Genomic DNA, 15,220 nt, shown 5'->3' on the forward strand with positions numbered 1-15,220 from the left:
TGAGGTCTTGACGTTCACACCAGGGGGCAGAGCCAGGTGGTTGGCCACGCCCACCGAGGAGTTCGGATAGCCTGAGGCAGGAAAAACACAAAAAAGAACAGATCTGTTAGGGAGGAGAGGAGAGTGGTAGTAAAGTGTAAACGTCTGTCAGGGATCTGGGTCGTAGCCCGGATACCCTGTGGAGGCAGACGGTGGTTGCCGCCTGCAGGAGCCAGGAAAACGGCTGGTGGAACCGTAAGGGACCGGGACAGGGTAGTGGCCCGCCGGTACCGAACCGGGGAACCGACTGGAAACCGGAGCACCAGGAGGGGTACTCAGAGCCAGAACAAGACCCAGAAACCACTGGACCGAGTCAAATTCACTGATTGGGGTCTGGACCTTAGGTTCTTTCCCACCCAAGTCCCGACTGAAGACAACAGCCCAACGAGGGGGATAAAAAGCCATCGCTCAGGCAGAGAGATCCCACGGGCCAGCGCCTGCGGGCAAACGGGCTCTCACGGCACACACAAAGCCGGGGAGCGGACTACCGTCGCTGAGGCATAAGCAGTCAAAATTTACAAAACGAAGTGCAGGAGAAAGGCGGAAACCACCGAACCAAATGGGGGACTAGACGCAACTGGCTGCGGGCACCGACCACCATCCTTTTGGTTTACCAGAGACTCTTGTGTATCTTTCATAGTGAGTACAACAGTGCCCTCGGGCCGTGCACCGCACCGCACTAACACGCCCGCACCTCGCAACCACCGGGCCCCGTGACCATCACCCCCTGTCCACGGAGGGGTCAACACCAGGCTGCACAACACTGTCCCCGGGAGCCTAGTTAACGGCAGCGATGGTGTCTACACTCACCAAAACCCGTGGGTGGTGTCACCAACTTAAATCCCTCAAAACACCACGGCCCCAGCCGTGAACCTCCCCCACCGAAACCACTCACATAGCACCAGCATCCCCCTTCAGAGCAACGTAAACCCGGGTCCGGAGGCGCTCGAGCCACCCACCGACGAGCCCGGATCTGAGCGGCTCGACTGACGGCCGAGCCCCGGGGCGGTACACATCAACACAAACATATGAAAGATGCCTAAAGGTGTTCAATGAACAGCAAAGACTATTATGAGGTCCATCATTTTACAGAAAAAAACTCCAGCATGCTACACTATTTCTTTTTTATTAAAAATGCTGGAATTTGCAACATAGGCATGTGTGATCCTAGCCTTACCAGTGTGTAATACATGAACTGAACCTCTGGGTATAAAAAGTATGGCATTAACCATAAAGTGTATTAGAAAATGACCTTTTTTTTAAAAGGAACCTGTCGCATCCATGTGCCTGGAGATGTAGGGCTTAGCTGCAGGTAAATAGCATATTTAGTGACCTATGGAAGCAGCGGCTTCAGGAAGAAAATGAAGTCTTATTCTCCCTGCAGACACTCTCTTCTTGTTATTAGGGCGGTTCAGGAAAAGGTACTGTCACTGCTCACAATACAGTAAGGGTGGCTGAAATCACTCCTCAGCGCTTTGTGTGTGCAGTGTGGGCTGTCAATCAAAGTGTGGGAGCATTTTTACAGCCGCACTCACTGTATAGTTGAGGAAAAAGCAAAAACCAGATTACTGTGCTGACCCCCAAAATGCTGCACCATAACATAGGTTATTATTATTTATGACGCTTTACATGTGAAAAAGGGGCACAATCGTGAACATATCAAGGCACAAATTGATACAGGAGGAGAGAGGACCCTGCTCGTGTCGCGGGCGGAGGGGACGCGCTCGCCACGCTCGGGTCCAGGGCTTCTGCTGCTGCTGCTCGGTGGCTCGAGCGGTGGACCGGACCCGGGGACTCGAGCAGCGCTTCTCACCCGTGAGTGAAAAGGGGGTGGTATGTTTAGGGAGATTGTTCGTGACGCCACCCATGGGTCGGGGTGATAATGGCACCACCGCTGCTGGTAACGGGGATCCTGGGAGAGATGGTAGGGTGCAGCTGAGATGTTGTCCCCTCCGTAGGTAGGGCGGTTGGTGATCCCAGGGCCCGGTGGTGTGACGGGGAGGCCGGACGGCTGGGGTGCAGGGACTGCGCGGCGCAGTGCCGGACGGCACTGGTGTATTTACTCAGACAATCACTGACAGAGTCGTAGGTAAACCAAAACGGCCGGATGGACGGGTTCCGCAGCCGGCTGCAGTGTTGTTGTTGTGCTCTCCCCGGACGGCTGATGGTGGCTGTCTTTCCCTGCACATTTGAGAATGTTCTTGACTCCTGTGGTTGCCCACTGGTAGTCCACTCCCCGGCGTATAGATGCCGTAGGAGCCCGTTTTGCCCGCAGGCGCTGGCCCTTGGATCTCTAGCCTGTGGCGGTGGCTGTATATCCTCTCTGGGTGGACGGTTGCCTTCAATCGGGACTTAGTAGTTGGGAAACCCCTGGGGTTCCTGTCACATTCGAATTTGACTATTGACGGCGGCTCCAAGCCTGGTCGGGGTCCGAAGGCCCTGCCTGTGTGCTTAGCTTCACTCCGTTCCCCGGTCCGGTACCGGAGGGCCGACGCCCAAGCCCGGTCCTTACGGCTCTGCGGAGTTCCACCAACTCCTGCAGACGGCCACCACCGTCTGCCAACCTTGCTGTCAGTGTCTGGGCTCCTACCCAGACACCTCAAGTGTTCACTCCTCTCACTTTCACCTCCGAGACTGAACTGACACCTTTCCCGCCTCCAGGCCTGTGAACTGCTCGGTGGGTGGGGCCAACCGCCTGGCTCCGCCCCACCTGGTGTGGACATCAGACTCTGGAGGGAGGCAACAAGGGTTTTTGGTTTGGCTGATGTAACTGCCTAGGGTGGGGGTGTGTGTGTTGGTAGGTATGTGACTACCTGGCTTGTGTCACACTCCCCCTTGGTAAAACGCAGAGCGTGCGCGGGCTGCCCGTCCATCACCGGTTTTATTTTTCAAACTGTAAAAAGATAAATAACATATTAAAACTTCAACATACGCATATTTTCAAGTTTTCCCTTATGGGAGGTGCATTACTTCTAACGTTTCAAACATTTTTATTGAACGGACGGTTTCATGGTCATCCGCTCCCCCACCCAAATAACCTGATCCTTGACGCTGCCCCTAGGAAACGGGCAGCACCCCTCTTCCCCAGTTCTGGTCCAGGTTACCCGAGCGGGAACGGGTACGGTGTCTCGCACCCGGCTGTCACTTCAGGGGACCCCACATCCAGGGGGACCCCTGACCCCCGGAGGATGGCCACTGGTCCTGGTGATGGCCGGGCCCCAGCCTGCTCTGCTGCCGGCTCTTCCTCCAATCTGCCTCTCCGGAGGCGGCACGGACGGAAAACCAGCCCACAAATTTTTTACAGGCCCACAAGTTCGTGGGTGGCCTGCCAGTTCTCGGCCATGTTCATGACCAGTTTCTCATGTGGGTGGTAAACACATAGAGTCCCTCCGGGGACAACTTGCCGTCAACGGCCGGGATAATCACTGATGACAATCAGGTGAAAACTTCGGTTGATTCGGATTCATTCATTCAGCTGAGGGTCCCAACGGGGACAACTTGGTTGCAACGGAGGACCACTGCCACTATTGCTCACTTCCGTACTCCTCACCCAGCTCCAGGTGAAGAAACACGGGTTCCAGCCCCTCCAGCGCACGGCAGGTGCGACGAGGAAGGGCTGCCCGGCATCCATTATTTCCGCTCCGAGGGATGTAAGTGGCCTCCATGTCATACAAGCCGAAGAGTCCCTCCTCCTCTGAGACAGGCTCTGTGTCAGCCCCCGAGCCGCTGTCATCTGACTCCAGGGGGCTAATGACGGGACCCGGCAGGACAGCAACGGTTGCTAACTGAGCCCAGACTTGTGGTTCCTCAGTGGCAAGTGATCCGTCATCGGTCTGTGTATGGAGGCCCGCAATCGGTTCTTCTAAGTCAACCGCTCCAGCTATTGGTTGGCTGGCGTCCTCTCGGGCCTCCAGGCCCTGGCGGGGCAGCACGGACTCTGCCACCTCCATTGGGGATGGCAGCCTGAGCGGGGCTGTATGGGTGGCCAGCACAGGCAATGGGGTGGGCCCTGCTGGGGTCAGGGGTAGACCGAGTCCTTCCGCCGCAGCGGCCGGTCCTTCAGGGACACAAGGGCGAGGGTCACTCACCAGCTCCTCTAGCATGGCCTCTATTTCATGCGCCCGCAAGACCGCAGCTAGCTCCTCCATCTCAGTGGTCCAGCGATCCAGCAGGTCCCGTACTTGGGCCCGGTTACGACAGCACAACAGCATCACTTGGGTTTTCAGCCACGCCGCCGTCCCGGGGGCAGGCTCCAGAGACTCAGGCCTCTCAGGTGGTGCGGACATGTTGCAAGCTGCTTCCAGAAACCGGGTATGTTGCAGAGTCCTGGCGTCCCCACTTTTTATGCCCCCGGCTACATTAGGCAGGCTTTCACCCGCCCCCCTTGGTTCTTTCCAGCAGTTCCGCTAGTTGGGGGCGGGGCTTCACTTTCGCGCCTTCCCTGCTCAGGGAAGACACTCGAGAGGGAAATCTTCGCACCAAAGATGGCGGCACTTTCAATTTTTCGGCCGGACGCCGCCGGCGGAGACCACAAGGCGCACTTCTACTGGTAAGTAGATTGGCTCTATCCTGTTCGTAGACGCCAAATTGTCACAGGCGGAGGGGACGCGCTCGCCACGCTTGGGTCCGGGGCTTCTGCTGCTGCTGCTCGGTGGCTCGAGCGGTGGACCGGACCCGGGGACTCGAGCAGCGCTCCTCACCCGTGAGTGAAAAGGGGGTGGTATGTTTAGGGAGATTGTTCGTGACGCCACCCACGGGTCGTGGTGATAATGGCACCACCGTTGCTGGTAACGGGGATCCCGGGAGAGATGGTAGGGTGCAGCTGAGATGTTGTCCCCTCCGTGGATAGGGGGGTTGGTGATCCAGGGGCCCGGTGGTGTGACGGGGAGGCTGGATGGCTGGGCTGCTAGGACTGCGCGGCGCAGTGCCGGACGGCACTGTGTACTCACTCAGACAATCACTAACAGAGTCGTAGGTAAACCAAAACGGCCAAATGGACGGGTCCCGCAGCCGGCTGCAGTGTTGTTGTTGTGCTCTTCCCGGACGGCTGATGGTGGCTGTCTTTCCCTGCACCTTTGAGAATATTCTTGACTCCTGTGGTTGCCCACCGGTAGTCCGCTCCCCGGCGTATAGATGCCGTAGGAGCCCGTTTTGCCCGCAGGCGCTGGCCCTTGGATCTCTAGCCTGTGGCGGTGGCTGTATATCCTCTCTGGGTGGATGGTTGCCTTCAATCGGGACTTAGTAGTTGGGAAACCCCTGGGGTTCCTGTCACATTCGGATTTGTTTATTGACGGCGACTCCAAGCCTGGTCGGGGTCCGATGTCCCTGCCTGTGTGCTTAGCTTCACTCCGTTCCCCGGTCCGGTACCGGCGGGCCGACGCCCGACCCCGGTCCTTACGGCTCTGCGGAGTTCCACCACCGTCTGCCGACCTTGCTGTCAGTGTCTGGGCTCCTACCTAGACACCCCAAGTGTTCACTCCTCTCACTTTCACCTCCAAGACTGAACTGACACCCAGGGCCGGCGTCAGCACCCGGCATACCCGGGCAAATGCCGGGGCCCTGGAGAGCCGGGGGGCCCACTCGGCCTCGTCAGCTCTGGTGCACCTTGGCCGGGGCCCACTCTCCTTAGTTCTGCGGTCCCCGGGCCGAGTTCCGGGGACCGCAGTCCTCGGCAGGAATCTGCGGCGCCGTCTCTTTAAGGCGCGCAGACTTCCTGGTTTGAACTTCATCTGTGGGCGGAGCTACAGACCGGCATCCTGCTCAGTCCCACAGATGAGAGTTGCAGTGCCAGCCAGCGACCCCCAGCACAGCGTGTCCCTCCGGCGCTGTGTGGGCCCCCTCTCCACCGTGACCTGAGCGGTATGTGCCCTCCCCAACCCCGATTTATGCCCCCCCCCCCCGGAGCCGCGCGTGTCTGTCTCTGTCTGTATGTAGCAGAGCTAGGTGTGTATGTATATAGCAGAGCTATGTGTGTATGTATATAGCAGAGCTATGAGTGTATGTATATAGCAGAGCTAGGTGTGTATGTATATAGCAGAGCTAGGTGTGTATGTATATAGCAGAGCTATGTGTGCATGTATATAGCAGAGCTAGGTGTGTATGTATATAGCAGAGCTAGGTGTGTATGTATATAGCAGAGCTAGGTGTGTATGTATATAGCAGAGCTAGGTGTGTATGTATATAGCAGAGCTAGGTGTGTATGTATATAGCAGAGCTATGTGTGCATGTATATAGCAGAGCTATGTGTGTATGTATATAGCAGAGCTATGTGTGTATGTATATAGCAGAGCTATGTGTGTATGTATATAGCAGAGCTAGGTGTGTATGTATATAGCAGAGCTAGGTGTGTATGTATATAGCAGAGCTATGTGTGTATGTATATAGCAGAGCTATGTGTGTATGTATATAGCAGAGCTATGTGTGTATGTACATAGCAGAGCTATGTGTGTATGTATATAGCAGAGCTATCTGTGCATGTATATAGCAGAGCTATGTGTGTATGTATATAGCAGAGCTATGTGTGTATGTAGCAGAGCTAGGTGTGTATGTATATAGCAGAGCTATGTGTGTATGTAGCAGAGCTATGTGTGTATGTATGTGGCAGAGCTATGTGTGTATGTAGCAGAGCTATGTGTGTATGTATATAGCAGAGCTATGTATGTAGCAGAGCTATGTATGTAGCAGAGCTATGTATGTAGCAGAGCTATGTGTGCATGTATATAGCAGAGCTATGTGTGTATGTATGTGGCAGAGCTATGTGTGTATGTATGTAGCAGCGCTGTGTCTGTATGTATGTATCCAGCAGAGCTGTGTGTGTTTGTCTGTATGCATGTATGATGTGTATCTATGTATGTCAGTGTATATGACTGTATAGATGTGTCAGTTCTATATGTATTTTTGTGAGTTTGTCGTTAAATATGTATATGTATGTGTATGTATGTGTGTCTGCGTGTGGATGGGGCCCACTGGGACTCTTCCGCCCGGGGCCCACAAAAAACTGGAGCCGGCCCTGCTGACACCTTTCCCGCCTCCAGGTTTGTGAAGTCCTCGGTGGGTGGGGCCAACTGCCTGGCTCCGCTCCACCTGGTGTGGACATCAGACCCTGGAGGGAGGCAACAAGGGTTTTTGGTTTGGCTGGTGTAACTGCCTAGGGTGGGGGTGTGTGTGTCGGTATGTATGTGACTACCTGGCTTGTCCAGGGCGTCACACTCACAAGGGCTCACAGTCTACAGGGGGTGCGGGAGCGTACAGTAGGTGAGGGTAGGGTTGGTGGGATATTTTATTCTTCCCCATGGGACATTCCCTATTATATATGCCATTAGGTCTATACAACAAAGGTGAAAATGTCAGGTGAATCTGCACATTTCCATGTGGAAATCCCGCTGCGTATTACAAGAGCAATATTGTCTTACCTGCTGGAATCCTGATGAAAGACAAATAATTTCATCCTCCATCTTTATGTCACCCTGTGGTCTGAGGACATATATCTCACAGACCAGAAGACCTCAGACCCTATTTTGCCTCTTTGGACATATCATCAAATCTACCATAATAATGACTATATTTGTGCATGACTATATTCATAGAAGGCATGTACATAGAATATTCCACTGATATGGCAAATTATAGTCATTTTTAGATGTTAGTATTAGTATGGAATTGGGGGACAGATTTAATCCCCCCAACTTGCCACTTAGGAGGCTCTACAGCTCTACAATTACTAGCAGGGAACAGCGAGCCATACAGAGCCTTTGTGTAAATGGTATCATAGGTATCAGATCTGACTTCTGGTTTCCTTGTCTTTAAATAGCTCATATACAAACACGCCAGTCACTATGTAATTTTCTAAGTAACCATGGGTGTCAAACGTGGAGGGAAAAAGAGAATACTGAGGGAATTTATCTACAAAATGGTCATTTACACAGCAGCCCCTTTAAACTGCAGCTCCATGGCACAGACTGCTCTCCATTGTAGCTGTGGAGTCACAGCTCCCCCTGCTGTCTGGTAAAGGATCAGCACTTAGATATGAAAAATAAATGTGATTATGACCGTCACCTGCGTATGGGTATGTTCACACTGTGTTTCAATGGGGATTTTAAAGCAGCTTCTGCTTCAAAAGCCAAATAAACGTTTCAATTACTCTTTGTATAAGCTTTCTATAGGGCTCACCATACTCTTTTATTTAGATATATTTTTATTGGCAAGGAAATAGAAGCAACATGTCAGTTCCTTATGTGTTTCGATATACACAATTCTTTTTTAGGTGGCACCAGAGTGAAAAAACGCTGCAATACCGGATATAAATGCACAGCAATATCAAAATGACATTGCTGTGCACATGATAAAAGCAGAACGCCTTATAACCATATAACACATAGTAGCATATGGGAGCCCATATAGGGTTAATCCATTGTCAACAGAAACTCCCTTACAAGGTAGAAAAACAAAAGAATCAGAGTAGTGTGTCAAAAAACATCAATACATTTTTATTCATTATTCAAAAACGTTTTTTTTAGTGATAAAGGACGACAAAATGGTTATAGTAAAACAAGAAGATAAAAACATGCATAGAAAGGAACCACAATCTGTGTAGAAGAAAATACCTATTGCAGCATAATAGTAGCCCCTATTGGGGTTGAATAAACCAAGATGTCCCAAAGATGTGGGCAATAAAGATAATAATAGGCCCATATGGGGCAAAATGTTCCAAAAGTCGATTCTGGTGCATTAAAGCAGGGAACCACCTTGCTCAAATATATTCTATGTTAATTATTGTATTGAAAAGAATGTGTAATGCAAAAAGTGCAAGTGCTATGATTGGCAAGAATATCTATATATAAACACAAAGCAGTGGAGTATCAATACATGCACCAGTATCATATGATATAAGAAAACCTGCATCAATCGCAATTTGTTCCAGGTAGTACATACCCCAATAAGGTACCTGGTGCAAAGATGCAAAAATGCTACAGATGGAGGAAATGACCACAGAGTGTCCCAAACAGAGGAAGCTCATAAGCCCACCGACGCGCGTTTCGCCAGGGTAAAGTAACTGTACAATCCAATGGCTTCTTCAGGGAAGGGAGGGCGCTAGTGCGCATGTTCAGGCTTATATCACATCTTTTAACCGCTTAAGGGTTTGGAAACCGTGGACATGTGACATATTAATTTGTTTTGAGCCTTTGATGTATGACTGAACAACCTGCACTGACATACATATGAGCTTACAATCTCCACACTGATTCATCATTGGTTTTGTGCCTTTTTTGTCTAGTTTTATGTTTTTTGCACTTTTTTGTTTTTACACTGAATTCATTATTCTATTTTATGTGCTTGATTGTTTTGTCTTTTTTTTTTATTTTCTACTTTGTGGGCACAGTTTAACGTTTCCACCTTTTTTCAATGTTTTTAAAAAGTCTTTTAACCTGGCACAACTCCACACCAAAGCTCCCCCCCACTAATGTCTCTACTCTGATTTCTGGGTCTGCAAACATTTTGGTGCACTTTGTTCAAGTTTTGGCTCCAAATTATGACTTTTGGTGCCAAAAATCAGAAGACCAGTTCAAAACAGAAAGAAAGTCTATGGACTTTGCGCCAAATTCATGAATCGCGTGAGTTATTTTATTTAACTTGGTATCAAAAACAGCAACTAATACCACAAGTCAAAAAAGGAAAGTGACTTAAAAAACTTTGCAAATTATGAATCAGGGCCTGTGTGCACAATTATTAGTGAGCATTTTGACCGTATTTTATGCACATTTTTCATCTCCAAGCTGTATAAACTTGAAGACGACATATCAGTTCAAAAGTCAAGACTGAGCCAAGAAATATCTGAAGATAGATTTTTCATAGGTATAATGGGCTGATGAGAGAGCCTCTTGATGGACCAGATTTTATATATATACATATATATATATATATATTCATTTATGTGTCCATAGTTGGATCATTAATGGTTACAGACCTCCACTTTGACTCAGACATCAGCCAGGTTGATGAGGGGTAATGGTATAGGCTGGTATTATTAAAGATGAGCTAGTTGGGCCTTTTAATGTTCAAGATGGACTCAAAATCAAATTCCAAATCTACTGCCAGTTATTACAAGTCACTCTCTTCGAGTAGTGATACAGGAAAAAGTCTGCATCTTTCAAGAAAACCCAGATTTTTACACAGGACATTGCTCCTTTATATGTGGTGAAGTCTCCACTGCTTGGCTGCCAGTAAAAAAATGAAAGAATAATATAAAATGGTCCCTTCTTCATTTGACCTAAGCCCTATTGAGAACGTGTGGACCCTTTTTAAACGGGAGATTTACGGTGAAGGAAAACAGTCACCTCTCTAAACAGTTTCTGGGGGGCTATATTGGTCACAGATTTTTTGGAGGAAATGTCAGAAATGTATTTTTGTACACTTGAGTTTTTTGGTTATTATTCTCACTTTAACAGGGGAAAATAAACAATTGAGATGGGAAAAAAAATGATTTTCATTTAGTTACCCAATAATGCTGCACACAGACAGTCTCCTGAGAAAGATAAAACTTCACTTTTACGTTCTGAAATGTTCAGGTTTATGAGCCTTTTGGATTGACCGACAGCACTGGAGATGTTCAATAATAAAATCAATCATGAAAAATACAAATTTCCCAATTATGCTGCACACAAACCACCTACACTCATGTATTCAGCCCTAAAAAATAACAAATATAAATGTATTAAAGAAATGAAGGCAAGGATAAAAAATATGGAAACCAGTGAAGGCTGACAGATACAGCAGGAGGAGGAGAAAAACATATGAATATGGATACATATAGCAAAATATATGTATACTATAAATATTATAGCAAACAATGGGAAGGGTGAATAACAAAAAACTTAGTATGGTGCCAAAAAGATGATAGATACAGTAATAATATAAATATACACGAAAATAATGAATCTCTAATATGAATACTGCTTAGGAAGTTGAACTTTTAAATAAATACCAAGTTACCCTTATCATATGCTCTTCCTGCTGGAATTGCATCAGCCCCAATGTACGTTTCGATGCGAACCTTCGTCAGGGGGTAATTCTCCACATGATGTAATGGTGAGCTTACACAGTGTGTCCTGCTGTGTGGCCCAAAACTACACCCAATCAAGGAGGTCAATGGCCACACAACTTTATCAAAAATTGTGTGTCCATTGGCCACTTTAGTGGACGGAGCTTTGGGTGGGTTCATCTGGCCGCACTTTGTAGGCTCAACCTAAAACCTCATTCAGACTCATTTTTTCACGTACGTGTTCTATCCGTGTTTTTCATGGACCGCCCACCTCCTTCCTTTCTCCTTTTCCGGTGGACGGAGGTAAGGAGATGTTTGTCGTTCCAGCGGCGTCACACATAGCGATGTGTGCTGCTGCTGGAACGACAAATAACATCATAGCTGCAGCAGCACCGATATTATGGAAATGAACGACATGTCAACGAGCAACGATTTTGCCCGTTTTTGCGCTCGTTGATCGTTGCTCATTTGTTTTACACGCTGCGATGTCGCTAACGGTGCCGGATGTGCGTCACTAAAGACGTGACCCCGACGATATATCGGCAGCGATGTTGCAGCGTGTAAAGTACCCCTAAGACATGTCTATATGTGATCTGATTAAAGGATCAAACACACCCATTCAAAACAATCGGGAAAAAAAAAAGGACAGCAAAAAGATTTCATCAGAGTGCTGTTTGTTTTTACTGTTTAATGGGCTGAAAGTCGTTATGTAGCAATATCCTAACAGTTTCTGGAGGTTGTCAGAACTTGAAATATGTGGAAAAACTCTGAGTGAGCATTGGGGAAAGGCTTTTTCAGCCTAAAATGGTTGCCAACAAGGAACAAAACATCACCATGCACGATAAACAGATAACTTGGAAAATGGAAAATACTGTCATTTCATTTGATTTAATTTGTCTTCCACATAGGTTGTTTGAGTATCGAGGCCGAGTTTCGCCCGCTCCTAGGGCAGTGCCAGTGAAGAGACCCCGTGTCACAGTGCCTCTTGTACGACGGGTAAAATCAACTCTTCCAGTCAAACTGTTAGCAAGATCAGCCGCCATTACAGGGAATGCAGCTAAGTTGAGATGTAAGTGCAAATTCAGGACTTTAGAAGTGGCTTAATGTTCTGCTAAACAACAATGAAATTGTTCTGCATTCCCCCTGCTGTTTGTAGTAAGAAGCAATGAGATTCAGGCCATCAAGTCAGAGCTCACACAAATCAAGACCAACATTGATGCCCTTTTGGGAAGATTGGAGCAGATAACGGATGAGAAGCCATGTGCAGGTTGGTAGATTATTACTTGGATGCAACTTGCCACTTTACATTATCAAATTCCCCAAATTCTCTCAGTTGTCCATAAATATTGACCCTAAACTAGGTTGAGACTTTAAGTCTTTAGTTACATACACCTCTTATTTAGTCCCATCACTGAAGGCTCTGCACTTATACATTAAATAGTTCACAAAATCAGTTGTATTCATGTGACTGAGATTATCACGGGGTGTGATGGGATAACTGGGGACCAGGGCTCCTAAAGTGGCTCTCTGGCTAAGGGAGCCCTAGCTGTCCCTGATCCCAGAGATACGTCTGAAGGTGACGATGTCTGGGCTGCCTTCCTTACCCTGCTCCTGTACACCCCTGATCTAATACTCCCTCTCCCTCACCCCAGAGGAGGGCAGTGACAGGAGGGGTTGAACCCACAGATAAAGACAAACAGGAGAAACCAAAACTCAATCACACAGCACACACACACAGATTTATTAGACAAACAGTGATAAGGAGGAAACAACGAGATGATGGGAGAATTCCACAACAACTCCACAAAAGCAGTACAATCACCAGCAGGACTGGGATACAACAGCACATGGACCGGTGTAGCTAAAGCTATAGTCGGCATAGGAAGACAAGATCATCCATCGTAAAAAGGCGGGGAGTAACTGTGATAGGTCTCCCACAACATGTGTTTCAAGAGGTAAGCAGCAGGCTAGCAGATATTAACTTCTGCAAGCCCGATCACTAATAAGAGCACAGCTGGTTGATGCCCGAGTCTGTCTGTGTAACTCAGAAGCACCAAAGGAGACATAGTAATGAGTGTCAGACTCTGCAGTGTGAGCAGCGTCAGATGCCACAATGACACTCAGCGAGTTTAGAGTCAATCACCGTGTGACAGGGATTATTTCAGTAATAAGCAAATGGATTTCTGCAAGGCGCAGAAAATTCTGTCACATGGAAATACAAGGTGGCCAAAAAATAACCTAAGGTGTTTGGAGCCGTGTGCAGACTGACCAAGTGAACAGAATTGGCTGAAAATTGGTATGCATGCTATTCAAGGCATGAGGAAACGGAAGGCATCGTAAAAAGTTTTTATACCAAAAATCCCCACCAGGTGAAAAAGTGGCGCTGTACAGTGAGCGCGCCTTGCAACTCAGTCTATAAGATGCCTGTCTCTTTGCCAGATCATGCGCTGCTACTGCGGTTGTTTTATGAGAAAGCCAGGAATGCTACAGCTGCACTGAGAGCCTTTCGTCGTTTGAAAGACCTTCACCCACGTAGCCATCCAATGGCTGTCAGTTCGCTGAGACAGATGATGAAACGTTTTGAGGCAACAGGATTACTGAGTGTTCAACCAGGGCACCGGCGACGACCGGTAAGCAGAGAGGTTGTGGAGGACATTGCCACTGCTGTCGTGGAACAGGGCCTGAACAACCCTGCCGGGAATAGCAGTGCACGCAGTGTTTCCAGGCAATTGGGGCTCCTGTACAGCGCAGTGTGGAAAGTTCTCCGAAAAGTCTTGCAGGCATACCCGTACAAAATTAGCCATCATCAACTTCTTCCTCGTGACAATGATACCCGCATGATATTTGCATTCATGTTTCTGGCGAGAATGGAAGTGGATGGCAATTGGCTATGGATTGTTCTGTGGTATGATACCAGATATACGAGATACCAGACAATGTTGGACATACCGGTCGTTCCGCAACTCCAACAGCGGCAGTGTCTTCAGATGACCACCTTCATGCATGAACGTTCTGAGTGCACATTTTCCCGATGATAGGATTTTAAACAGCTCCTTTCCTAATTCATGGCCACCGCTTTCGCCCGAACTCAATCCTTGTGATTTCTGGTTATGGGGACACTTGAAAGAGCATGTTTATCTGGGAAATGTTGACCCCCTGGCGGACCTCAAAAACTGTATCATTTTGGAAGTGCGCAGCATCCAACCAGACATGTTACACGCAAGCGTCGAGCATGTTCTGCATAGGATCAACATGATCACCATGCCATATTGAACAGTTATGCTAGTGTGTGGAACAATTGTGACATCTCCAATTATTGGCACGCAGTTGTTGGGCCGCTCGCTCACTGTACAGCGCCACTTTTTCACCTGGTGGGGAGTTTTGGTATAAAAAAAAAATTAAGATGCCTTCCGTTTCCCCATGCCTTGAATAACATACATACCAGTTTTCAGCCAATGCTGTCCACCAGGTCAGTCTGTACACAGCTCAAAACACCTTAGGTTATTTTATGGCCACCTTGTATTTCTCGAAAGAGTAGCCGATGTTATAAGCTACACATTCAAGCTGCTGATAATGTAGGTGGTGATTCACAGTGTTGTTCTCCTGAATTCTGTTTACTGTCGGGAGCCACCTCCATCTTAAAGTGATCCTCCTGGAATAGAAAAAAAAGAACATGAAAATGTAATTATGAATGATTTTCTAAATACCTTCAATTAGTAAATCACATTTGTTTTGTCTTGGGAAGTTAGGTAACCACTAATACATTAGCATGGCTGCCATCTTGCTACACTGCCAGAAATCTGTCATAAAATATTAATAGGATAAGTGCTTGTGAGCATGTGCAGAAAAAAGCTCCACTGCTGACCTTGAAATAGCTTAACAGTAAAAGGTACAGTTAGGTCCAGAAATATTTGGACAGTGACACAATTTTCACGAGTTGGGCTCTGCATGCCACCACATTGGATTTGAAATGAAACCTCTACAACAGAATTCAAGTGCAGATTGTAACGTTTAATTTGAAGGTTTGAACAAAAATATCTGATAGAAATTGTAGGAATTGTACCCATTTCTTTACAAACACTCCACATTTTAGGAGGTCAAAAGTAATTGGACAAATAAACCAAACCCAAACAAAATATTTTT

At 47.8% G+C, this 15,220-nt stretch overlaps 1 protein-coding gene across 2 annotated transcripts in view; it reads left to right on the forward strand.

Moving 5' to 3' along the window:
* The window catches only part of RALY (RALY heterogeneous nuclear ribonucleoprotein), a 325,218-nt gene that overhangs the window by 291,262 nt on the left and 18,736 nt on the right, over positions 1-15,220 (forward strand). For both annotated transcript variants that reach the window (XM_075349937.1, XM_075349938.1), the window contains 2 exons: positions 11,986-12,146; positions 12,234-12,344. In XM_075349937.1, the coding sequence (XP_075206052.1) occupies positions 11,986-12,146; positions 12,234-12,344 (272 nt within the window). The remainder of the gene's footprint in view (positions 1-11,985; positions 12,147-12,233; positions 12,345-15,220) is intronic.

Source organism: Anomaloglossus baeobatrachus, chromosome 5, assembly GCF_048569485.1.
Source record: "Anomaloglossus baeobatrachus isolate aAnoBae1 chromosome 5, aAnoBae1.hap1, whole genome shotgun sequence".
NCBI classification, from domain to species: domain Eukaryota; kingdom Metazoa; phylum Chordata; class Amphibia; order Anura; family Aromobatidae; genus Anomaloglossus; species Anomaloglossus baeobatrachus.